At 42.1% G+C, this 25,505-nt stretch overlaps 1 protein-coding gene across 5 annotated transcripts in view; it reads left to right on the top strand.

Annotated features, from left to right (window-relative positions):
• The window catches only part of RP1 (RP1 axonemal microtubule associated), a 313,669-nt gene that overhangs the window by 185,693 nt on the left and 102,471 nt on the right, over positions 1-25,505 (top strand). For all 5 annotated transcript variants that reach the window (XM_069957582.1, XM_069957581.1, XM_069957583.1 and 2 more), the window contains exons 37-43: positions 2,687-2,906; positions 5,045-5,199; positions 10,376-10,589; positions 12,655-12,836; positions 18,995-19,202; positions 19,291-19,445; positions 24,354-24,432. In XM_069957582.1, coding sequence (XP_069813683.1) covers positions 2,687-2,906; positions 5,045-5,199; positions 10,376-10,589; positions 12,655-12,836; positions 18,995-19,202; positions 19,291-19,445; positions 24,354-24,432 — 1,213 coding nt within the window. The remainder of the gene's footprint in view (positions 1-2,686; positions 2,907-5,044; positions 5,200-10,375; positions 10,590-12,654; positions 12,837-18,994; positions 19,203-19,290; positions 19,446-24,353; positions 24,433-25,505) is intronic.

Below are 25,505 nucleotides of genomic sequence, written 5' to 3'. Positions count from 1 at the left end.
GGAAGGCGGGGTGTTCAACATGGACCAATCAGGAAGTGAGAATCACAGGGGGACAGTGACAGGAACTTTTCTATACACATCATAGCAGGAATGGCGAGGATGAGAAAGACAAAGGCTGACAGAGACTGCAAGGCGAAGGAAGGAATGAGCAGGACAGATGTGGGCACATACATGCAGCACTGTCTATCTTAGGAGAGCGGGGTTACAGCTATGAAGAGATTACCTATACAGTCCTGTCCCCTAATGCAAGCCCCAGCCTGAAGTGGATCTGCTATGATTTAGAAGGTGAGGGAGACCTCCTGGGTCAGAGTACAGTGCTGTAGACCCCGCTATGTAGACCATCCCCTCCCCGACTTTCGCTCCCACCCAGTACAGGAAGCTCTTAAACCAAAGAAATGCTCTTAAGGGGAACCTGTCACCTGGGATGACTGCGCCGAGCCCGCCTGACTCCCCGGTGGAGCCCTGGATACTTACCCTTTCCTGCAAGTCCCACTCCCGGACCCGATCCTGGGACGGAGATATCGCCGTCAGAAGCCTTGCGTGTGCTCAGCAGAGATGAGGCCAATGCCCATAGAGAATGACTGCTCCAGTCATTCTCTATGAGCATCGGACTCATCTCAGGTAAGTAGCATACAGCACGCGCTCACCTTCGGGCGGTGATATCTCCAGGAGCGGGACTTGCAGAAAAGGGTAGGTATCCGGGGCTCCACCGGGAGTCGGGTGGGCTCGGCGCCATCATCCCAGGTGACAGGTCCTCTTTAAACTAAGTTACAATTTTGAAAAACTGTGAGCTCTTCTTGCAGAACGCTCCCAATCCAAGTTACTCTTAAACCAAGGTACCACTGTACTCTTATTGACTCATTAAATGGTTATTCTTAGTGCAGACAATCTTGGACATAATTCCTATATGTTATTCACTGTGTATATACTGTAAAAAGCTGTTTTGTCCGGCTCAATATTGTTAACAGGGAGCTTGGCTTATAGCCATAGACTGTACAGCGGAGGTGCAGAGCCTTTTCTGTTCAGGCTGCAACAGTCCTAAGGGACACAATAAATTTAAAGGGTTATTCCAAGACACGTACAGGTGGCTCAGTGCCTCAGAGTGCAACTATGAGCGAAAATGCTTAGTCAGGCTACAAACTGAGCACAGCAGGCACCTATGCCCAGAACATCTGTGCTTCCAAGAGTTATCCAATATAATAAATGCCCACACCACACACTCTATCACCTGCACCCTAATTGTTAAATAGGTAACACGTAAAAGTAACCACTTATACTGTACAGAGATGCTTAGTTTCTTTAGGGCAACAAGAAAAAGCAACAAGGGATTACAAAAACATTGCTGTTTTCTTCCAGAAACAGCGCCACTCTTGTACTTTTTGCCTGATATTTCAGCCCAGGTTCTTTTAAGTGAAAGAAGCTTAGTTGTCATACCACATACAACCTGTGGCCAGGTGTGGTGCTGAAGGCTACAGTCAGAGAAGGCAGTTGGGGGGGGGGGGGTCACCAGAACTGTGTGAAGGCACTTTCAATGTGAAGATGCACTAAAATAGCATTAATAATATTAAAAGCTCACTAAGGGCCCACTTTTTCTTTGTAGGGACACCTACAACCAAAGGAACCACTAAGCAGGCGATATTCTATTGATTAAAACACAAAGGGTGCTATGTTACTGTGAGTGGGGTAATATTATTGTGTGATGGTAGTAAGGGGGTAATAGGGCACTATTACTCTCAGAGGGGACACTAAGGCACTGTTATTGTTAGGAGGGTACTACATAGCGCTGTGTGGGGGGAACTTTCACTTATAACATTATTACTATGTATGGGTTGTAAAAAGGCACTACTGCTGTAGGTAGGGTATTCAGTGAACATTAGTAGTCTATTCAGACACAAAGGATTACAATGGTACTATGTGAGGCACAAAGGGAAGAACTATTATTATGTAGTACAAGACCATGGGTAAACAGCTCACCCTTCTCCCAGAGGAACACACACTGGTTGATGGTGCACTGTTTGATGACAGCCATATAGGAACCAGGAAAAGACGGATGTCCAGCTCCAGATCCAGTTGCTCATATTACGAAGTTTATTGAAGACACAATTAAAAACACTCCATAGTCCTTGTAACACCTACATGTTTTGGGCTATGCGGGTTATACTTATTTTCCATTATTTCATTTCCATTATTCCATTATTATGTATTTTTGTTTGGCACTGTTTTGGGGGGAATAACTTATGTTAAATGGTACCAGCAAGCACCCTTTGGGAGGAGGAGCAAGATAGATGTAGTGAGCATGCTCAAAAAGTAAAGAGCCAAAGATTTATCTGTTTCAAGCATGGCAGAGACAAGTTGTGGCTACAGGAAATCTTTATTGCATTGTGTTCCACATGCAGGAGAAAAGGAATAGTGAGTGTTAAACTTATCTCCCCAGACATCCTACACTCTCTGGGCTGGCACAGTACTGAGGGAGTTGCATCAATAGATGATGGTAACAGTGGTCTCCTGGTTCATTCACTGTGTATGTGTACCCTGGCTGGTCTAAGGTGGGGCTTCCTTGATAGAAAGGTGCAAGATATTGGAGTAAATTGAAACAGGAAAATTCTGAATTTGATATTTTAGGTTTTATCATTTTAAATTGAATTGTCTTTACTTAATTTTATCCCATTTTGTGCATATAAAACAGGTAACAGTTAAAGATGTTGGAGAGATCTATAAGATCCGCATTGTCTGTGATCACTTACCCACTGCACCAGGATGGCACTTGGAAAGCATTCATATGATAGAAGAAGAATCCAGACAGAAGGTGCAGTTTGACTGTAACTGTTGGATCTTTGCAGATGCTGAAGAGGAGGAATTAATAAAAGAATTTCGGGTGTTTAGTAATCAACAAGAACTTATACCGGGTAAATATAAGTGAGACTGTGTGAAATGTCTAGATATTATCTGGATTATTGTCAAAATGTAAAAGAAATATATGTACAGATGTAGCACATCTGTAACATTCAGTCATAGTGCATTAACTAGATTTGTTAACCCATCAAGTCTGCTACATTTGTATATATACTGTACATGGATAAACAGTATGTAAGCTCATGAGCTCCCCCTAGTTGTAGCTGCATGCAGTCAGAATGTTATTTTTTTAAAATAACTGGACGTATGTGGGTTAATGGACAAAGTACTGTTTTAGGCCACGTTCACACAACATATGACAACGACAGTTCTGTGACCCGGTCATGTCATAGAACAGACAGTGTCAGTGAAGTACTGGCCAGGGGATAAACTTTTCTATTGAATTGGGATCCAGGCGCATCCGTGTGCACCAGCATTCCAATTCACCATTGCACACAATGGAAAGTGCGGCCGGAGCAGCACTTTCCATTGTGTGCACTGTCAGGGTTGTGCAGCCGCACAAAACTGACATGTTAGTTTTCGTTGCGGCTTCTAGGGGTACTATACTCTGGGGGAGATTCACAATATAAATTTTCTATTAAGCACGGCTGTTGTTGCAAATCGGCAACAACAGACATGAATAATAGAAAAGTAATGTTCTGTGAACGTAGCCTAAGGGTGGGTTCACACGTACCGCAAGTTCTGCAGCGAAATCTGCTGCAATTCCCATACGTGTGAAGCTCCCCTTAGACTATGCTGCCACAAAGTATTTTTGCTCAGTATTTTACGACCAACCAGGAGTGGATTAAAAACACAGAAAGGCTATGTTCACACACAGTTAAAATTGAGTGGATGGCCAACATCAGCCAACAGCGGCTGTTAAGTATACAGTGTGTAAACATAACCTAAGAGTGGACATTCGCTTCACAATAAAGACTTCCCCCCTGCACAGACTATATACTACGGACCAGACCTTGGAACTCCTGTCATCATCATTTATTATAACACTGTGAGCTACAAAACTGTTAAACCTCTGCGCTACTATAGACAGCTGTGTCAGTGCAGTAGCACAAAGATTCAATTGGGTACTCCAGCAAAAAAATCTTTCAAATCAACTGGTACCAGTAAGTGACAGTGATTTACCTCTATTAAAAAAAAAATCTCAAGTGTCCCAATACTTATCAGCTGCTGTATGTCCTGCAGGTAGTGGTGGATTCTTTCCAGTCAAGAATACAGGAGAGATTTTCTATAGGGATTTAGCACTGCTCTCGACACAGACAGAGGTGGCAGCAGTGAGCAGTGCGTCGGACTGGAAACAATCTACCACTTCATGCAAGACATACAGCAGCTGATAAGTACTGGAAGACAATTTTTTTTTATAAAAGTTAATTACAAATCTCTGGCACGTTCTGACACCAGTTGATTTGAAATACAGTGGTGCCTTGGATTCCGAACATAATTCATTCTGGGACCAAATCACTCTTAAACCAAAGAAAATTTTTCCATAAGAAATCATTGAAATGCAGACAAGTGGTTCCACACCCAAAAATAATGATTTTTTAAAAATTCTGAATAACATGTTAACATGATGGGCACATACATGCAGCACTCTCTGTCTGGGGGTTACAGCTATGAAGAGATTACCTCCACAGTCCTGTCCCCTGATGCAAGCCCCAGCCTGAAGTGGATCTGCTATGATTTGGAAGGTGAGGGAGACTTCCTGGGTCAGAGTACAGTTCTACAGATCACACTGTGTAGACCATGCCCCTCCCCAACTACCCTTCCCACCCAGTACAGGGAGCTCTTAAACCAAAGCAATGCTCTTAAACCAAGTTACAATTTTTAAAAAACTGTGAGATCTTCTTTCAAAACTCTCTTAATCCAAGTTACTCTTAAACCGAGGTACCACTGTAATTTTTTTCCCGCTGGAGTACCCCTTTAACTCTTTCAGAGTTCTTATCTTATCTATTCTCTAAGTCACTATCCACGATTTCATTTTGATGAATTTCAGTAGCATCATGTGCTGACAATGGCATCTGTTGTCAAGAAGGAACTGCATAGATTAACATTTCTATAGTAGAAAATGATTTTCCCTTTTTCATAACATATGCTGTTTACTGTGATACTGACTTTCTTAATAATTTCCTTTCAGTTAATCAGTATATTGTGTCAGTGCACACTGGTGATCATTGGGGAGCAGAGACATTGGCTAATGTATACATAACTCTCTATGGAGAGAGAGGAGACTCAGGTGCAAGGAAACTGCACAAATCATCCATCCCTGGAGACAGATTCACACGAAATAAGGTAAACCAGGGTTTTATTACGCAGAGGTGTTTACTGCTTTTACATTTAGAACAAAGTAAAAAGTGCTTTGATTCTTATAATATTCAGAACATAATAACAGTTTTTGTGAACCTCTTCATATTATACAGATTGATGGAAGTCTATCAGCTAAAACCCCAATTAGTCTATTTTAGGGATGGTCCGATGGTCCAAACCATCATACGAACCCAAACTCTCGGTAATGATTCTCGCTGTCTGCCCGCTCCATGCAGCGGGCGGATCCAGCGGGAGGACCGCCTGGAAAACTGGGATACAGCCATAGCCATAGGCTGTATCCCAGTTTTCCAGGCGTTCCTCCCGCTGTATCCGCCCGCTCCACGGAGCGGGCAGACAGCAGGAATCTGATGCTGAGCGTTCGGGTTCATACAAACCCGAACCTCGGAGGGTTCGGACCATCCCTAGTCTATTTAGAAATTGAACTACAGCAGTCTGAGCACAGTGTCACTCTTAGGGTATGTGCCCACTATGGAATTTGGGCAGAATTTTCAAACGGAGTCTGTCCCATAGACTCATTGATATTCTTAAACCCAATCCGTCATCTGGCCAAAGAATTGACATGGGTAAGCACAAGCATGGGTACACGGAAAATCAGCAGAATTGCTGGAGCAAACCTTTGCTTGGAACACAAAAATTTAACAATGTTCAGGCAGGAAGGAACAGGTAGAGCAACTCTAAATAGGTATAGGTGGAACAGGAATTGCAGAAATAGGTGGAGACACACTGGTCCTTTAAATCCACAGCAAGTGACCCTAGTGGACAGAGATGTCACAGCAGCTGCGTTCGGAAAGACACAGCAGACAATGGGAGACATTAGAAGAGCAGATCCAGGACCAGCTAGGAGTGCTGTAGAGGGTGGACAGGACTGAGCAGAGCAGAAGTAGGACCCAAATGGTGTTGTCGTCAGCCTTACAGACTTAGTGCTGAAACACAAGTCCCCGGCTGTAATCTGTGTAATATTAGGATGTTCTGGGTACCAAGAAAAGACACTCCTTTTAGCCAGTCCCACCCACAGCTTAAAAACAAGGATCTTAAATGAGGTCACCCACTTTATTAACTTGGAGTTCGATAAAATCATATTTGAAAACGAGGAATGGTAAAATTAAAACATAAAAGACGTCTTTAGCACTTTGCATTTTCCCTATGAAATAAGCTTTTTTTATTTATAACAGCTATTCATTGAATGTATTAACACTACCACTGAACATTTATTACCCATATTTATCACTTTAACTATTAGTCATAATGTATGAATGCAGAAGGAATCACAGTAGAATATAGAAGCTGATAAATAGTTTCTGCTATTATTCACTCTTGTTCATAGTTTATTAACTTTAGGTCAGTCGCACATTATACTCAATGTCTGACAGTAAAGTTACACATAATTTGTTCCAATACTTTATAGCTGTGCCAGTGGTTTTTGAAGGTGAACATTAATGTGTAGTTTCCCTTTTCAACATCATTTAACATTTGAAATCTACATCTAATACAGAGGCGATGTGGCGGTTACATGGTCAGCAATATTGTCCTGCATGATAAGGATTCTGAATTTAAAGTGTTATGGTCATTTAAAACTATGTTACAGAGTCAGAGATGTCAAAAGTTTTGATCTGTCAGGGTCTAGGTCAGGGGTGGGGAACCTTTTCCATGTCGAGGGCCGGTCGGGCATTAATAAAATCATTCGAGGGCCGCATACCGTGCGCGGCAGTTAGTAGCGGGGGTTTGCAGCACCCAGGACAAGGCATAGTATTGTTCCCCTAGTGCCCCTGCTATTGTAGTTAACCCCCAGTGATGCCCCTTGTAGTCTAGTTAACCCCCAAGTCATGTCCCTGGTAGCCTAGTTAACCCCCATCAGGCATGTCCCTGGTAGCCTAGTTATTCCCCCCCCATCAGTCATGTCTCTGGTAGCCTAGTTGTCCCCCCATCAGTCATGTCCCCGGTAGCCTAGTTGTCCCCCCATCAGTCATGTCCCTGGTAGCCTAGTTGTCCCCCCCCATCAGTCATGTCCCTGGGATCCTAGTTAAGCCCCAAATAAAAAAATAAACATCCCACTCACCTTACCTCCGCTCCCACGCTGCCCATGTCCTCTTCTCTCCCAGGTCCTCTGTGCCGGTCTTCTCCTGCAGGCGGCGCGCGATGAAATGACGTCATCGCGCACGGCCAGCAGGAGACTAAAGACACGCGCCGCTCTGCTGGGGAAGAAGCCGGCACAGACAGCATCCTCCGGTGTCCGCCAGCTGTCACAGACACCGGAGGATGCGGTGTATGCCGGCTTCTTCCCCAGCAGAGCGGCGAGCATCACAGGGGAGCTGCGGGCCGCGGGCCGCATCGGGAGGTCTCAGGGGCCGGATGCGGCCCGCGGGCCGGAGGTTCCCCACCCCTGGTCTAGGTGCTAAGACCCCCATCCATTGCTGGCACAAAAGCTCAGCGCTCGCCTCCCTGCCACTCTCCTCACTGCAGGAGATGGATTCTATAGTAAATCTGTGGGGCCCATTCTCTTGACTAGAGGCAAATAACAACAAACTAAGGTCATTGATATAAACTAACAGCAATTATTTGACATTAAATGGCAATCATCCACTCCACCATTTCTCCAGTGTGTGAACATAGCCTTCCTGTGTTCAATCCACTCCTGGTTTTGGTTGCAAAATACTGACCAAAAATACTGTGTGGGAACATAGCCTAAATCTTAAAACAAATGTACCAGCAGGACATTCGCTGTAAGTTTTTCACATGGACAGAACGGCATGGGGAAGCTGGTGCTGTGGTCCTTTTTTTTTTTAACCATGGCCCGATTCCCACATACGGCTCTGTTCTATTCCCCGGCAACGGCTGGGGCTGAAGCACTGGAGGCAACCTCCGCCCCTCTATGACATGGCTCCATTGATTCTAATGGAGCTGCGTTATAGAGGAGAGGGGATTCCCTCCCACTGGGGACAGGCCGGCCTGCCTCTAGTCCTTCAGCCCCGGCTGGTACCTGTGAATAGAACGGCACTGTACGCAGGAACTGGACCACGGTTCAAAAAAAGAATGGCAGAGCTGGCTTCCCCGCGCCGGCACAGTTCTGTCCATGGGAAAAACTTAAAGCAAATGTACTGCTGGTACATTCGCTTTAAATCAATCTGAAGAAAAAAAATCATTGAAAACCTACAGAGGTACATAAAAAACCTCATAGACCTCTTTGGCAACCCAGTCATGGCTGATGGAGTGTCTGAGCACTTTGTATGACCAAGGCAATCCCTGCACTAAGTTCTTCCCTTGCTTTAGTACGATTCCCTCTAAGTTTCTCATGATCAAAACATAAATGATAGGTCTTTTGACTTTTATAAAATTAGCCATAAATTGGGGAAATTAGACTATAATTCTCATATGTGGAGAAGTATGTGCTATAAATCATATATTTTATAACTGTCACAAGAGTATATGTACTGTATTTAGTGCTTTAGTGACTCTCTGTAAGTGCTCTGGCTTCATGACACGACTAGCCCTTGCTAATTCAGACTTATACAGAGCTTCATAGGCTCTGTATTCTGTAATACTCTGTTCACATGTGGGTGTTTAGTGGTCTTGAAGTCACAAGCCAACATTCTTTATCTTCATTTCTAATGGAAAAAAATGGGCCCAATGGAAAACTGTCAAAGCAATCTGTAAGGATTCACAGGAATCAGTGTAGAAATAAATGATCCATAGCTGCTAGGATAAGAACATTATCCATGAGGTGATATTAATGTTACAGTGTGTGACAGAACTGGACAGTGCTCTCATGTCCATACAAAACTGCATCTCCCTCCAAACTCTGAACAACAGTCTAGTAAATGTTAAAGGGTACATCCAGTGCTATAAAAACATGGCCACTGTCTACCAGAGACAGCTCCACTCTTGTCCCCAGTTCAGGTATGGTTTGCAATTACGCTCCATTAACTTCAATGAAACTGAATTGCAAAACCCAACCCAAACCTGAGACAAGAGTGGTGCCGTCCCTCGAAGAAAGTGGCCATGTTTTTGTAATGCTGGAATACCTCTTTAATATCTAATTGAATACCCCTTTAATATCAAATTGAAAGTGAGTTTTGTGCTTCCTTTGCTCTCCTATGCCTAATCTATCTACCTATCTATCTTTCGCCCTCTCTATTTTTCTCTCTCAATCACTGTTTCTCCTCTCCGCTTTCCTAATAATCTTTTTGTCTTTGCTTTTGTACAATATCTTCTCAGTACAGCAGCGTGCAGCAGCAGCAGCGTTTTGTTCTTGACAAGCTCTATGCACTGCTGACAGTCTCCTTCCTCTCTCTGTGCAGACTGCCTCATGCGGTCATGTGACCGCTCCTCTTAAAGCAATACCGACGTCACACAGGGGGTGGGCTAGTGCAACATCCCTGCTGATTGGATGTGTCCCGGGCATCATGGGAAAGCGCTTTTCCCACCCAGAACACTTCCTGCTTTCTAGAAAGCAAGAAAAAAAAAATTCGGTGCGGACTTCCAAATCCGAATGCAACCGGACTCGGATTTTTGGAAAAATCTGAACTGAATCCCATACCGGCCGAACCGGTTCGCTCATCTCTATCCTTGGGTTTCATGGGCTATTATGCCGCTACGTCTCATCGTGCTGTACACGCACAGTACATGCTGCCAATTACACGAAGGCGCAGCATACAGGACAATGAGGTGAAGTGTTGCTGGGGCCCAAGAAACCCTAGGCCCTGCATCCTTGATACTATTCATGGCTTGAATACAGGACTTTTTATGTACATAAAACACAGACACAGGCAACAAAGCTGTTCTGAATGCATTTATTAAAGTCTATGCACAGGTGACACCAGCTGTGTAGCCAGTCAGGGGGTGACAGATTTACTCTGAGAAGAATGGGACACATGAGAACGTTACACTTATAAACTACTATGCTTCTATACTACAGTATACTATACCACTAAACTTTTCTTTCTATAATCCTCTTACTGTGCTTCCTTATACATCCATCAAGGGTCATGAACGCAGTTAGCATGTTTGATGCATAATGTATAGTAAGTACGATAATACCAATGCATGCCATGGAATAGCCGGCCCTGTACCAAACTATACTTTTACCAGTCATACCATGTATGTGTGGTTGTAATGGTAGTTTTACTGCTTCTATATCTTGCAGGTTGACAGTTTTGAACTGGAAGCTGTGTCTCTGGGTCAGCTAAGAAAAGTTGTACTGGGACATGACAGAGAAGGTTATGGAGCAGGAATGTATATGAAGATGGTCACCATTAAAGAATCAAAAGATTCGCATACGGAATGGGTTTTTCCATTTTGGAATTGGTTGGATAGCCACCTGGGCTTGTGTCAGACAGTCTGTAAATTGTACACAACAGGTACAGATTTGATCAATTCTTATGCCTCAATGGCTCAACAGTCTTCATTTGAAAGGGGTTGGTCTTTTTCAAATAAGTGGGATGAACTGTTATAAAAGAAGTAGAGCTGAGTAAATTTTGAGCATTCTTGAGTTCGTCTGATTCCGAGCGTGCGGCAATTGGTTAGCAGTGGCTGCTGAAGTTGGATGCAGCCCTAGGGAGTCCTAGAAAACATAGATACAGCCATAGGCCATAGGCTGTATTCATGCTTTTCAGGCAGCTTTAGGACTGCATGTAACTTTAGCAGCCACTGCTTACCAAATGCTGCATGCTCGGGTTCAGACGAACTCAAGCATGCTCAAAGTTTACTCAAGTCTAATAAGAAGTTATTTTTCTAAGTAATTTCATGGGCATTTTAAGGGACGATTATATCACCAGGCAGGAATGTTTACTGTTGATAATTGGCCCATGTCAAAGAACAAGATATCTTGCACTGTCTGGCTGATCGCATGTTCTGAATGGGCATTTAACTCATTGCCGACACATGGGCCAATTATCGACATTAGAAATATTCACGCCAAATCATCCCATACAAAATGGCCAGCAATCACCATTACAGAGAAGGACTCTTATGCTGCGTTTACACGGAGGGATAATTCGCCCGATCGTACGATTAATGATTTTGAAGTAACGATTTTTTTAAAATAACGATCAGCGTTTAGACGGAACAATATATCGCACGAAAAAATCTTTTGCGATCATTTTGCGATCACTTAAGCCTATCTCGCACATAGGTTAAATCGGTGAACGACTGTTTACATGGAACGATCTGCGAATTTTTTGCAAACGACAAACAACGATTTAAGAACATATTCAAAGATCAAAATGAACCATTTCTCGCTCATCGTTTGATCGTTCGCTGTGTTTACACATACGATTATCGTTCAAATTAGATCGGTATCGTGCAAATTCGAACGGTAATCGTTCCATGTAAACGCAGCATTATGGAATGCGGTATGGACAAAAAATTTAGGCCCCAGCTTTTAATCATTAAATTCAGGTGTTTCATTCAATCCCATTGCCACAGATGTATAAAATTCTACCCCCACCAATGCAGTCTGCCTCTATAAGAGTTTGTGAAGGAAATCTTTAAGAGCAAAGTAATGTAATAAGTCTCCACCACATTAACCACCAAGTTAGTTTGCAGAATTTCTTCCATCCTAGATAGAAAGGGTGTATGAATCTGAATCGAAAAGCATATAGTGCATGAAAATTACACAGAAACATAGAAGATTGTCACCAGAAAAAGCCCCCCTGGTCCATCTAGTCTTTCCTTTTAGTACTTCCCTTCTTATATGTTTATCCCAGGCAGATTTTACATCCAGTTATTGTAGATTTACCAACCATATCTGCTGGAAGTTTGTTCCAAGCATCTACTACTCTTTCAGTAAAGTGATATTTTCTCACATTGCTTCTGATCTTTACCCCATCAGTTACCCTATTAGATCAGTTACTGCAGATCAGCACCCATTAAAGTGATCTTGATACAATGGATGGATCAGTCTGCTTCTAGCTCTGTGTATAAGGGCCACATGGATCTAGCAAACGGCTTATCGGTTAGGGGCCGAGATGTCAGACCCCACCGTATGATATTAATAACCTTTCTTGAGGATAGGCCAGCAATAAATTTTACCTGGGAAACCCCTTTAAGATGTAGGCCACATGAGCTGTAGTTGCATTGTAAATGTGTTTTTCCTGCATGAAACTAGAAACTATGGAAAACTCGAAGCCGTCTTGTGAATATGTTATTTGCTACAAGTTCTACTCTGTGCACCACATTTACTAATCCTGTGCTACTTTATGGGAAAAAAGATTCTTTTTGATATCTGGAGTTACAGCCGTGTACCTCACAAAGCAAAACTAAACAGAATAGATTTGTCTAGGACAGTTTTCAAAAACTGTTACCATGGTTACTATTAGTGCAAGACGTCTTAACCTGTAATATGTCAAATAAATATTCCATCATTTTTATTTTCAGTTTTTACTCTTTTTCTTGTTTTTTTTTCCTCCTGTTTTCATATTTAAGGCAAAAGATTATCAGAAAGCCCCATACCTATGGCTGAGCTTGGCGGCTTATGGATAATTGATATCACTGGCTCCGGATTTGAAAGTACAGAGAATCTGAATAGCTTTTCTGTTTCATTTTATGGTCACGAGGGGAAAGTCCACACGGAAGTAACAATTGATGGGAACACACTTCAGGTTGAGGTATTTATGCTTCACAAATAATTAACAGTATTGCATATCTTACACTGTAAACCAGCCTTCTATTGTCTTACATTTATCAAATAGTTTGTATGGGACTAAGCTGTATATATAGTATATTTTGCAGCAGAAACAGTTATCATTTTATAGTATAGTATTTGAGAGGAGAAGTAAATAAAAAGATTCTTCTTGAACTGCATGACAACCACACTGCCCCCTAGCTGTTGGTGTGGCACAACTGGGAATTAGTTTTCACAGAAGTGAACAAATGTGGTTGCACCAGTCACTGTCTTAACATTTTTTTTATTTTTTATTTTGAATGTTTAACTGGTTTTCCGGGTCCTGGGTGATTAACATTTGATAAATTTAGCCATGATCTCTGGCCAATGGTAAGGCCCAATGGTGAGGCCCACAGCCCTGCTTTGAAATAATTATTTGGGTGATTTACAAGCTATAAACACCATTTTTTTTGTCTTAAATTGTTTCTTGGAAGCAAAGTAAAGCAACTTTCTAAATAATCTTACAAAATTCCTACCATTTAGTTTAGAGAAAAAGTAGACAAATCTGTCAGACAGATGTGGGGACCATGAGGGGATACAACAGATGGTATAATGCAGTGCTACCTGGGTGCATATGTCACGTAGCGATACTAGTGTCCCTAGTGTACCATAACACACTGTGTTACAATGAGCTGTTTCAGTGATACAAAGTGCAGACGAATGACTTCTGACGCTATCATTCCATTAAACAACTTTAAAGTGTCACTGTTATAACTTTTAGAATGTAAATCAACAGAATATGTGATATAAAGCCAGTTTGCAATTTACATTCATTTTTTTTAGCTATCATGCTTTAAAACAAAGCTATACTTACTTGTATCCAGGTTGTATCCAGGCCCAGTCTCTTGAAGCTTTTTAGTCTTTTGCTGATAAAAAAAGAGACTTAATGCAGTGAGTTCCGGCCAGTACAGAGAGTCACAGATCAACGGGTCCATCAATCAAATGACGGCCTTCTCTATAAGTGCTCAAATGACCAAGACTTCCTGCATTTAGTCTCTTTGTTCATAGAGACTAAACACAAAGGGGGAGATTTATCAAAGGTTGTAAAATTTAGACTGGTGCAAAGAGCTGTGTTTCCCATGATAACTAAAAAAAATGAATGTAAATTGCAAACTTGCTTTATTTCACATATACTGTTGATTTAGATTTTGAAAGTTATAATGACAGGTACACTTTAAGCTTTACTGAACAATTCAAGTACAACAAGTACAAGAAGAATTGGTCACTTTCACCCTAAGGTTACTGCAATTAATAAGTTAACTAAAATTTTTAGCTTTAGGGCACTTTAGTAGACATATATAGCTAAGTTGCTAAGGGTTATAGATAGAGATGAGCGCTACTCAAGCATGCTCAAGACCGATCATTGGGCATTGGAATAACGGTAGCTGATGAAGTATAGCACAAGATAGATACCGCCTGTGGCTGTATCCATGTTTTTAGGACTCCCTAGGGCTGCATACAACTACATCAGCCACCGGTAATCAAATGCCAAACGATTGATCTCAAGAAGGCTCTAGTTGCACTCATCTCTAGTTCTGAATTTACTAAACATCAAAGCAGGGCCGGTTTTAGACTAAATGTGGCCCTGGGCAAAGTTGAAGGTGGGGCCTCAAATGCTGAAATATTGTAGCAGCAATTTAAGGTTCCCTAACACTTTTTGGTGGTACCTGCTGCTCGTGGTGGGTTCGGCCATCAGTGTAAGGTGAATGGGGCGCTTTGTACAGTCCTCTGACATGATATCAGTGGACATATGGGGTTGGGCTTGATGGAAAATCAACATCCAACCTCTTTGTTCTCAGAGAGACAAGCCGTCATCAGATCTGTCTGGCTATGGCTACCCCTCCTATAGAGAACACAGAAACGCTCAGCTGTGCCGAACATTCATGTGTATGGGGAGGATGGGGCCAGATGAGATTTTATATATATATATATATATATATATATATATATATATATATATATATATATATATCATTAGTGATGTGTGTGCAGCCCTTGCTGTATATAGTAAACAATGAAGATATATACTAGCTGATCACGTTCCCCGGTGTCCTCAGGCCTTGTCTGTGGGATCCCCCAGTCCCAGCTCTCACTTCTGGTCCTCTCTCTGAAGTGATCGGCCATTCAGCCAATCACTGGCCATAACAAACAGACAAGGCCTGAGGACACCGGGGAACGTGATCAGGTAAGTACCAGCTTTATTTTGTTATACGCACAATCAGCAGACAATGATTTTTACAGTTGCCAAAAGACAATGATCATTTGATTACTGTTGTCTCTATATACACAGAGCGATATCGGCCAGGTTAGGACAATTTTCGCTTCGTGTATTATGGCCCTTAGTCACATTGAGTCAATTCAGAAGGTTACATGCCGGGACTGCCGCTACATGCCGGGACTGCCGCTACATGCCGGGACTGCCGCTACATGTCAGGACCGCTGCTACATGTCAGCACCGCCGCTAGTGGTGTAAACACAAAAACTATCTATATGCATGGTTTTAAAAAATGCATACACACTCCGGAGCAGAGCGTCCTGTAGCCTCTGTGTGACCCTGATAGCAGCCATCAGCTGCAGCCAGAGATCAGTGACAGAGGCTGCAGGACGCTGTCTGTGCGCTCCTGCACCTAACACTCACTGTAACTGGGGCAGGGGGCCCCTGGGGGATGGGGGCCCTGGGCAACTGCCCTCTTTGCCCCCCCCTAACGCCGGCCATGCATCAAAGCCAAGGAGTGCTTTTGCAGTTTCACCAACCCTGAACTTGAAGAAGTTTGTTGAAGAATATGGAAGTTATCCTCGCAGCATGGACTGGTAGTGACTTGCTTGTAATAGAAAGGAAGCTCTTCTTGGACTTTTGCAAACAATCAGTTAGAGCTCAGAGGCAACTTCAGGAGCTTGAGCTGTTCATGGAATATCTCCCTATTTGCTTGTCTCTTTCTGTATTCACTTACAGCTTATCAGCTGACTAAATGATCTAACCAAGAGAAGCTGAACTAGCAGACATGTGCACTAACCAAAAGCCAAGGTCAGACTGGTTAAAATTGGTTTAGGTCCACTGCTTTCTAGGGTAGTAGGGACTGGAGTAGGGACTGCTCTCATTGGTTAAGAGGCATCATGTGACCAAATGATCTTACTTCTATACATGTGACTTGATGTGATAAAGACACTGACTGTGATAATCAACCCTTGCAGTGACAAATGTATGCTGTTAAGTAACTCGTACAACAGCAGCATATACATTACACAGAATATACAATATCCAAACATAGTTGGTTGGATAGGGGGAGAGCAACCTTGGAGGGCAGCTCACACAGGCTGGGAGGACAGGATAATGGATACAAAGCAGTCTGCAGGGGATTATCACATAGGCTGTGTACAAATGAAGAGAGAAAATAGAGCTCAAACAACTAGCTGCAGAGGCTGTAGTAGCAAAAGTAAGCTTAAAGTTTACCTTTCATACCAAGTCTTACTCTTGTCTTTAGCCTTTAATTCTTCTCTGTACAACGTCCAGGACATGCTTCATGCTCCCTGACTGTAGCATTAGTCATCTTTCAGGGCTTTCTGTTAATTTATTCTCTGATTATTTTCATGGGGGGGGGGGAGTAGTAAAACAATAAAAATCATGATTTTTAAAAACCAATACATTATCGACAGAACGGCAAAAAAAAAAAAAAATTATAAAAAAATCTAACCAATATGCATGTTTATACATATGCTTTTGATCACTGATTTTTGCACTCATTGCCCCACTTATGTAACTTTATTGGAAATCTTGCACAACAACCTAGGCAATATAACATTACAATCAATGGTGTAGGTGTAGAATCATGCGTCTATAAGCATCGCCAAAGGCCTCCAGACAATGTACAGAGACGTTACCTCTAGAAATCATGGATTTTCTGCGATCACAGATACACAGGTATTTGATGTTCTGACACGTATCTATGACATATCATTAGAACATTTTAACTGTAGGAGTTGAGGTCTTAACTGTGGGATTCTGGTGGGAAATATTGCCGTCAGCTTTTACCATTAACGAACCCGCACTATACATGCGTTCATTTCTTTAGCTTTAGATGTTTATACCTGGATTTAGATGATGGAGAGGAATTCTCAACACAGGAATTCCCTCCTCTGTCAGTTTAACGTGGCCAAATAAGACATATGGACGGCCTCTTTAGGTTAACTTCTCTATAAGACGCAAGCCCACAGGCAATACTTAGCAACCACATCATGCATCTATAAAGCCCAGAGCCATAAGACTATAAATACTCTTGTAGCTTGTATGCATTTTTCCATGAATGAACATTAGGCTTGATTATTTCCTTATTAAGCCAATTTTCAATGTAATGTAAGGGATGTAACTTACTTCAGCTCATTTTCTCTATCCTTTATTTTGTCTGATTTGTACACAGAATGTAATAACTGCTTTAATAACGTATCTTGTTTCTTTCTTTGGGCGCAGAAAATTCCATTTTGTCAAATATTTTTCTCACCCAAATATCACTTGTTTTTTTAGCACATGGAACGGTGTTTACTCTATTGTTTATGCATCAGTGTAACTATGAATTATAAATGCCACACAATGTTACACAACACAAATGTTACACAACGAAAAAGCTGCTGTTTTATTGTCACCTTGCCTCTTAATGTAATAAAGTGTGATTAAAAAATTGTGTGTACCCAAAAATGGTGATATTGAGAATGACACATTGCCCTGCAAAAAACAAGCCCTTCCCCTAATCCAGGGATGGGGATCCTTCGTCCCTCCAACAAAACTACAATTCCAATCATGCCTGGACAGCAAAAGCAAAGCAATAGAAAGATAAATGGTAAAGCATTTCCCTTTTGTTTTGTTTTTAAATCTGGTAAAACATAACAGCAGGTGTACATTATTTATTTGTACTCACTGCAATCATACTGACTTAGAATATGGTTAAAGGGGATATAACGTTTTACATATGGCTATGGGTGAGTTAAAAATAAACAAAGAGCAAGAACTGCCTAATAGCCAATCACAGAGGCTGGGTTCACACACAGTATTTTCGCTCAGTATTGTGGTCCTCATATTGCAACCAAACCCAGAAGTGGATTAAAAACACAGTGCTCCTAGTGGCTCCCCAGTGCTCCTAGCGGTCTCACTGGACCGTGGGGAACACAACTAACTGCACAGGAACATTCCTTCCTCCTCGGTGTCTAATGTGCAGTAGGGACATATCAGCAGGTTAGATTTGTCTAACTTGCTGATAGTTCCCTTTTAAATAGGAAATTCAAGTGTGCCATTTCTGCTTCACTTTTCAGCATGCCAATCCTGTTGCTACTCCCCAAAATGCAACATTTTCTTTCCTGGTGCAAAATCTGTTATTACCATTAAAGTAGGGATCATTTCTGGACCACTTGAAAAAAAAAGAAAAGAGCTATGGCTTCTCCCCATACCTCCATTTTACATATAAAATATTAACTACATGGTGCAGAATTTTTCTATAAAGAAATCCACTTGAAGTATACATTTTCAAATCCATTTCTTCCAGATGCTTTTACCATAGCGCATATAAAGTTATAATCTTATGCATATAAATAATTTTTCACATGCATCAGATAATTTCCATGATAATTTGCCTTCAGTGCAGAAAAAGCTCTTGTAAAAATAAATTTTCCGCTCCTACTTTCTGCTGGAAATGCTAAGTATTAGCACCACAGAATGACATTGGAGCTAGTCCTCCATACCTGCTGCAGATCTGCAGCACACATAGGGGGAACGTGGATTTTTTGTTACTTAATCTTGTTGTAGGTCCTCACACCTGCTAAAACGATATATTCAGCTAGTGTGCATATATTAGGGTGCATTTACAGAGAGATTTATCTGACAGATTTTTGAAGCCAAAGTCAGAAACGGACTATAAACAGAGAACAGGTCATAAAGGAAAGACTAAGATTTCTCCTCTTTTTTAAATCCATTCCTGGCTTTGGCTTCAATAATCTGTCAGATAAATCTCTCTGTGTAAACGCACCATTAGACGTTGGAATGATGGAAAAGTCAACTCTTCATTGTTCTCTATTCCGTCATTATCATAACAATTAGTTTTCACATTTGAATTTTAGGATGAACTACAAGTGGGCACAATCTTTAAGGTTCAGGTTTCCTGGTGGCGTAGACAAGTGTTCCGGTCATGGTATCTATCTTCAATACACATGAAACACACAGTGACGAATCAGCAGATGTGGCTCAGTTTTGAATGCTGGATGAGACCTAATGAGGACAGATGTGTGGAGAGCCCTGCACTCTATCCATACACCGATCCCCTTCCAGGTGAATAGGAGCTTTTTCATTTTCCTATTACACATCCATTCAGTGTGAAATTGCATTTAATGAAAACATGCATGGTTATTATTTCCAGTGGTAGACTACACTATTTCTGTACACACCGGCGATCAAATGGTGGAAAGGAGTACCGGCCAAATGTATATCTGCATCGAAGGAGAACACGGAGACACAGGAAAAAGATTGCTGAATGCATCTGACACTGATGTCATTTCTTTTACCAAAGGAAAGGTAAATGGTTGGAAACAGTATCATTTGGGTTGGCTGTGTAATACAATAATTGTCATAGTTCTAATAGAAGTAAGTCCTTTACTCTGGATGCTTCTATATGAGCCAAAGCAGAAGGCCGTTCACAAAGGCCATCAATGTATTTTATTACATTACCCATATCATGGACCATACTTATAGTTTAACATGCACTACATGTCTGTAATGACTGGAGTCGTGGATCCACTGGACCGTCACTAGCGATGGCGTAAGCCGCACCAGGGAGAACAGTCTAAGGGGCCGCTGGTCTTCACCAGAGCCCGCCGCAAGGCAGGATGGACTTGCTGCGGCAGGCGACCCCCAGGTCGCTACCCCTGGCTTGGCTTGCTAGTGACGGCGGACGAGGTGTAGCAGGAACAGTAGGTGAGCAGGCAGACAGGCAGGTAGGCAGCTGGACACACGGGTAACAGTCACAAGTGGAACCGCAGTTGGCAGGAACAACGGACAGGAACAATGGCAGGAACAACAGGTAGCTGGGACTGAACACAATAGGAAGCATGTAGAGGCTCCAACACCTGTGGTGGGGCAGGGCTGCAATTTATAAGAGAGCCTCAGAGTAGCAGCCAATTAAAGGAACACAGACCTTTTAAACTATAGCAGAGCCGGCGCACACGCTCCCTAGGCGAGAGGTATGTGCCGCGGCCGCAGATGTGACAATGTCAAAGCAGGGACACTACATTTTTGCTATGTTTTCCTTATTCTGAAGTCAATGCATCAACCAAGACATTCATTTTTGATCAACAGGTTCTTACTCCCACAAACAGGTACTATAGACCAGGGGTAGGGAAATTTGGCTCTCCAGTTGCTGTAAAACTACAACTCCCATCATGCTTGGACAGCCATGCATGATGGGAGTTGTAGTTTTGCAACAGCTGAAGAGCCAAGGTTCCCTACCTCTGCTGTAAACCTTCAGCACCCTCTGCAATCATCTGAAGTGGCCGGCATCTTCTATTAGAGTATATGGGGCAGGTCTCAGGCAACTGTCCCCTATTTATGTGCATTGGGGCAATGATAGACTGATGGACTGGTGTTATCTGTCACCATGACCAAAAATGTCACCTATCAGGAGTTAGTTGCTAGTGCAGTTTGTGCACAATAACCATTAAGAAATGGAGATTGGTCTGATGTAGGTTTTGTTCACTTAGAGGTAAAAATATGGCTGTGTTTTCAATGTAATAACGGGGAACGGGGAGTGGGGAACTGCACACTATGGAGCGAGTGGCCAGAGCCAGAGACAGGGTTTTCTGCGGCCGCTATTCACTGAATAGCAGCCGCAGAAAACTGACGTCATTTTTCTACGGCGCCGCTAGGGATCCCAGCCGGAGTGTATACCATGTATATACCCTGGCCAGGATCCCTTCAACCTGCAGCATTACGTTAGTCCTGTGGAAATCACGGCCGTCGAAAAAACGGCCATGATTTCCACAGAACTTACGTAGTGTAAACTTAACCTTAAAGTGAAGAAATCCTCACTCTTCCTGAAACTCGACTTTGAAGAGGGAGTCGAAGAATGGATAAAACGCAACTAATATCTTCTAATTACTAACAAACCGTAGTGGGGGGTTAAGGGGGCTGCCACTTACATACTCACAGCAGGATGACAATTCCGCAGCTAGTATGTAATCCAATGGAAACTAACAGGAGGGAAATTGCAGCAGGTATACAGTAGCTGCAAACAGTGTGAAATCTGCTGCAATTTCTTTAGGTGTGAACCCACTCTAAATGTTACATATATACTAAGGCATACTTACTTCACTTCGGGCCCGAAGTTTATATGGTAAAATGTTATATAGGAAAACTAATAGGTCCTGAGGACATTTTGTGTTCTGGTTCCTATATGGCTCAGTGTTGTCAGGGAGACTTTGTATGGATCCAACTCACCAAAAACACATCAATGTCCCCACAGACGCAAGTAATCGCCCCCGTTCCAGCCAGGAATGTATTTTTCACATCTTCACACATTTTAAGTGCTGTGCGAATTACTGCAAACTACTTTGTGTAAAGCCTACAGGATCTGCTTTCTGTAAACAGAGCTAATTTGACAGCATTCACAAAACGCAGGCTCTTATGAAGAAATAAAAGCAGCCGACTCTCCTGGGGACAGTTTATCCCTCTGTCTGAAAGATCTGTTAATTAGGAATGAATAAGCGCTGATGCCCATAAACCTGAAGAACTGTTATAGGACTTTATCAGTAATTTGCAAATACGCTGGCAGAATATTGTATAAATGTTTTAAAGGAATAGTGAAGCATTTAATATCAGCCAAACCCAGCTGATGTTCTAATTTAATTCCTCACAGCCAAGTACCCTAGCCACACATGAAGAAAGGTACATTTTATTTAGTCGTAACTTCTAGTTTTATTAGTTGATATGACAGGCATATATTGTATCCTGTCTCTTTACTTGTATTGTTCTTGGAAGGTTATTTTACCCTTTTTCAGACATAACGTTACTGGATGTAATTTATATCTGTCCATAATTCATATTTAAAATTTAAATTGATATTTGTTATTTTATATGTTGGTTAAGTTGCCCTTCACTGATACATATCCATCGGAAACATTGTGTCCTTTATTAGAGGATTCTTAGTAGGCTTGATAGAACATCGGTCTGTGAGGAAGTAAGAGACATCCTGGGGACCGCCTGGAATTCCGGGATTCAGCCTAGGTACTGTAATAGGCTGTATTCTGGAATTCCAGGCGGTCCCCGGCATGTCTCTTCCTTCCGCACGGACCGTGAAGGCTTCAGCAATCAAATGCGGAAGGTCCAGCTAGGCTTGAGTTCGATCAAACCTATCAAGCCTAATTCTTAGGTGCTGCCATGATAATGGGACCTGGACTCAAAATAGCCCTAGAGGATCAGGGACAGACTACTAGTGCCACTAAAATAGAAGGAGAGGAGTGTATAGTATACAAAGTATAGTGTAAATGCAGCTTGTTAATACAGGGGAATGCTACATTTCTTGACTGTTAACCAGCATAATGCAGTGACCCACTACACAGCTTCTGGAGTTGGTTGGTTAGGTGTCATACTGTTTTTGCTTACTCCTATGTGTCTTTACACTTCTGTGCTGTATTACAATGTGCATTTGTACTTTAGTAATGACTTTGCATTGTTGTATATTAAATTCACAAACATACATGCTGTTTTAAATACTGCTTGTGAGTAAGGGGTTAAAGGGGTTTTCCCACTCAAACATAAATTTCGATATGTTGCTGCCCATGGTGAGACTAACAATTCATTCCATACCTGTTATTATCTATTCTGTCTCCTTCCCCCAGTTCTCAGCTGCTGCTTTCTGATGAAGACACAAAAATCTGTGTGTGAGCCTTTCTCTCCCTTCTGAGACAGTTGCTGTAAAAAAGTCTCTTACTGGCTTTATCTGCAAGAAGGGCTAACACACAGATGTTTGTGTCTTCAGTAGAAAGCAGCAACTCAGAACTGGGGAGGGACTAAATAGATAATAAGAAGTATGTTATGAATTGTTAGTCTCACCATGGGCAGCAGCATATGAAAAGTTATGTTTGAGTGCAATACCCATATAATCTGCTCTAGTTATACTATACATTCAGTATTCACAATATTCTAGGTCAGAAAGGAGTTGGTCCTAAAGCCTTTCCCTCTACACAGTAAATAAAGGACTTTGGCTTGTGTTTTTTTCGGAAAGGATGTGTTAGAATCCTGTGTTGTCTATAAACCCAGGATTTCTTTGGGCTAAGCTGCTTTTCTGGAGAGCTTGTACATCTATGTGTTTGTCTTTGGGGAAGAAGTGCCTCAGGACGTCCGGCCAGGCACAGTGCAGTGTGGCATCAATGTCAAGAAACCTACAAATTCTCCTTTTGAGGGAATTGTGGAATAGAGGAGACATGCAACACGCGTCCATGCCTGGCCGAGTTGAACCAAAGATTAGGATTTCAGTAGGTCATGTAGACCCGACTTTTCTGCCTATCATCTTTATGAACTAAGGAGTTGCTGTCCTAAATAGAGATGATCAAACAGCGCTGATGTTCAAGTTTGTACGAACTCGAACCATCGGTATTTGACTCCCGCAGTCTTCCCGTTCTGTGCGGAAGGTGGAGACAGTCCGAGTCCCACCTGGAAAACAGGAATACATCCAGGGCCATAGGCTGTATTCCTGATTTCAGACGGACTCAGGCTGTCTCCACCATCCCCACAAAACGGGAAGACTGCGGGAGTCAAATACCGATGGTTCGAGTTCGTACAAACCTGAATATCAGTGCTGTTTGATCATCTCTAGTCCTAAATCAGTAAGATAGGAAGTAGAAAGAACTAGACAACTAAAATTAAAGAACTACCAGTTAAAGGTACCCTGGTATATATTGTAAACTCTCAGAACATCTCTTAGTCAAGCTGTTCCAGTATAGTAAGAGACTGCATCCCCCTGTACTCCTTTATGGCTGCCGTAGTAGTGTAACAAATCTACGTGCACTGGGTACAGTAAACACATGCTGGCCAAATCTCTTGCAGTAACGAAACTAGCTAACAGGTATATGCAAAGATGAGTGAAATCCTGCAGCCTCCTGAAAGCTAACAGAAATCCAGGAGGACTCTGAATGGGCCCTGAATGTGAATGTCAGAGAAGACATGATGAAGAAAACATCTGACATACTTATATTTAGCCTTGAACTGAATAATTTAATAAGTCGACGGACTTTAAATTCTAGTACAACATACTATGTGTGAGCGAGCTCTTGTTATTTGTTATTTCTTGTGTGGAACAATATCATGGATGTAATAGCTTGAGCACATCTGAGGCTCCCTCTGGTCTGACTGACTACATTCTAGTACTGTGTTCTTACAGCATCTACTAGTATTGTACACTGGACATAACATGGTGTTTTTATGTTTTAGGTGGATGTTTTTACAATTAAAGCTGTATATCTTGGTCAACTGCAGAAAATTATTCTTGGGCTGAACAAATGGGAATCCGGTATGTGAAATGCCTCGATGCATAAGCCATTGAGATGTGTGACTAAAGCAAAATACATTACTAGTACAGGGAGGTATTTCATTTTATGGAGGGATCTGTACAAGGACATAGCTGTAGAGCGTGCACTATGAAGGAAACTGTATATCCAGCTATAAAAGTCTGTTGTAGCAAAATGTGGATGTCATGTTACAGATTTTGTATTTTGGGCCCAACTTTAACCCCTAAATGACTGAACCAATTTTCATTTTTACACCTTTGTTTTTTTTACCCCTTAGGGGAGATTTATCAAAGATGGTGTAAAATGAAACTGGCTCAGTTGTCCCTAGCAAACAATCAGATTCCACCTTTCATTTTCCAAAGAGTCTGTGAGGAATGAAAGGTGGAATCTGATTGGTTGCTAGGGGCAACTGAGCCAGTTTCACTTTACACCATGTTTGATAAATCCCCCCCTTGTATTTAAAAAATCCCATAGCGTCTTAATTTTTTTTATCTACAGACCATAAGAGGTAATTTTTTTGCAACATCAATTGTACTTTGTAATTACATTTAATATGCTGCAAAATTGGTTTGCTATTCACTGTGTTTGCTGAGTGGTAAAACTGACATGTTATCTATATTTCTCATGTCACGGCCCCGTTCTGAACTCCGCCACCCGCGCGAGGACGAACAGTTACATCCTCGTGCGGGAAGGGGATCTTGCAGGCTATATTCCCACTCAAGGAACATAGCGGGAAAAGTTTTCCGGCTTGCTATAATCACGGCCGATAATAATGTAAATAATCATCATTTGTTGCTGTGAATATAACGGCAGTAGTGTCCTCACTTTACACTCTAGATCTGCTGGTTCACATTCTCTGTTGTGTTTTACCAGTTTGGGCATTGAAGGGGTATTCCCATCACCGCTAATATAGTCAAGTTCAATATTTTTGCTAATACATTCATAAAGCAAACTTGCCTCCTTCTCCTGATATGCTGCTCTTTTCTTCCCCTTGTTCACAGCTCATTGTCTATGTCAGTGTTTCCAAACTCGAGTCCTTAACGCCCACCAACAGGTCATGTTTTGAGGATTTCCT

This window comes from Dendropsophus ebraccatus, chromosome 2, assembly GCF_027789765.1.
Source record: "Dendropsophus ebraccatus isolate aDenEbr1 chromosome 2, aDenEbr1.pat, whole genome shotgun sequence".
Classification (NCBI taxonomy): domain Eukaryota; kingdom Metazoa; phylum Chordata; class Amphibia; order Anura; family Hylidae; genus Dendropsophus; species Dendropsophus ebraccatus.
The sequence above is the reverse complement of the archived record's forward strand: the minus strand, read 5'-3'. Positions and strand labels throughout refer to the sequence as shown.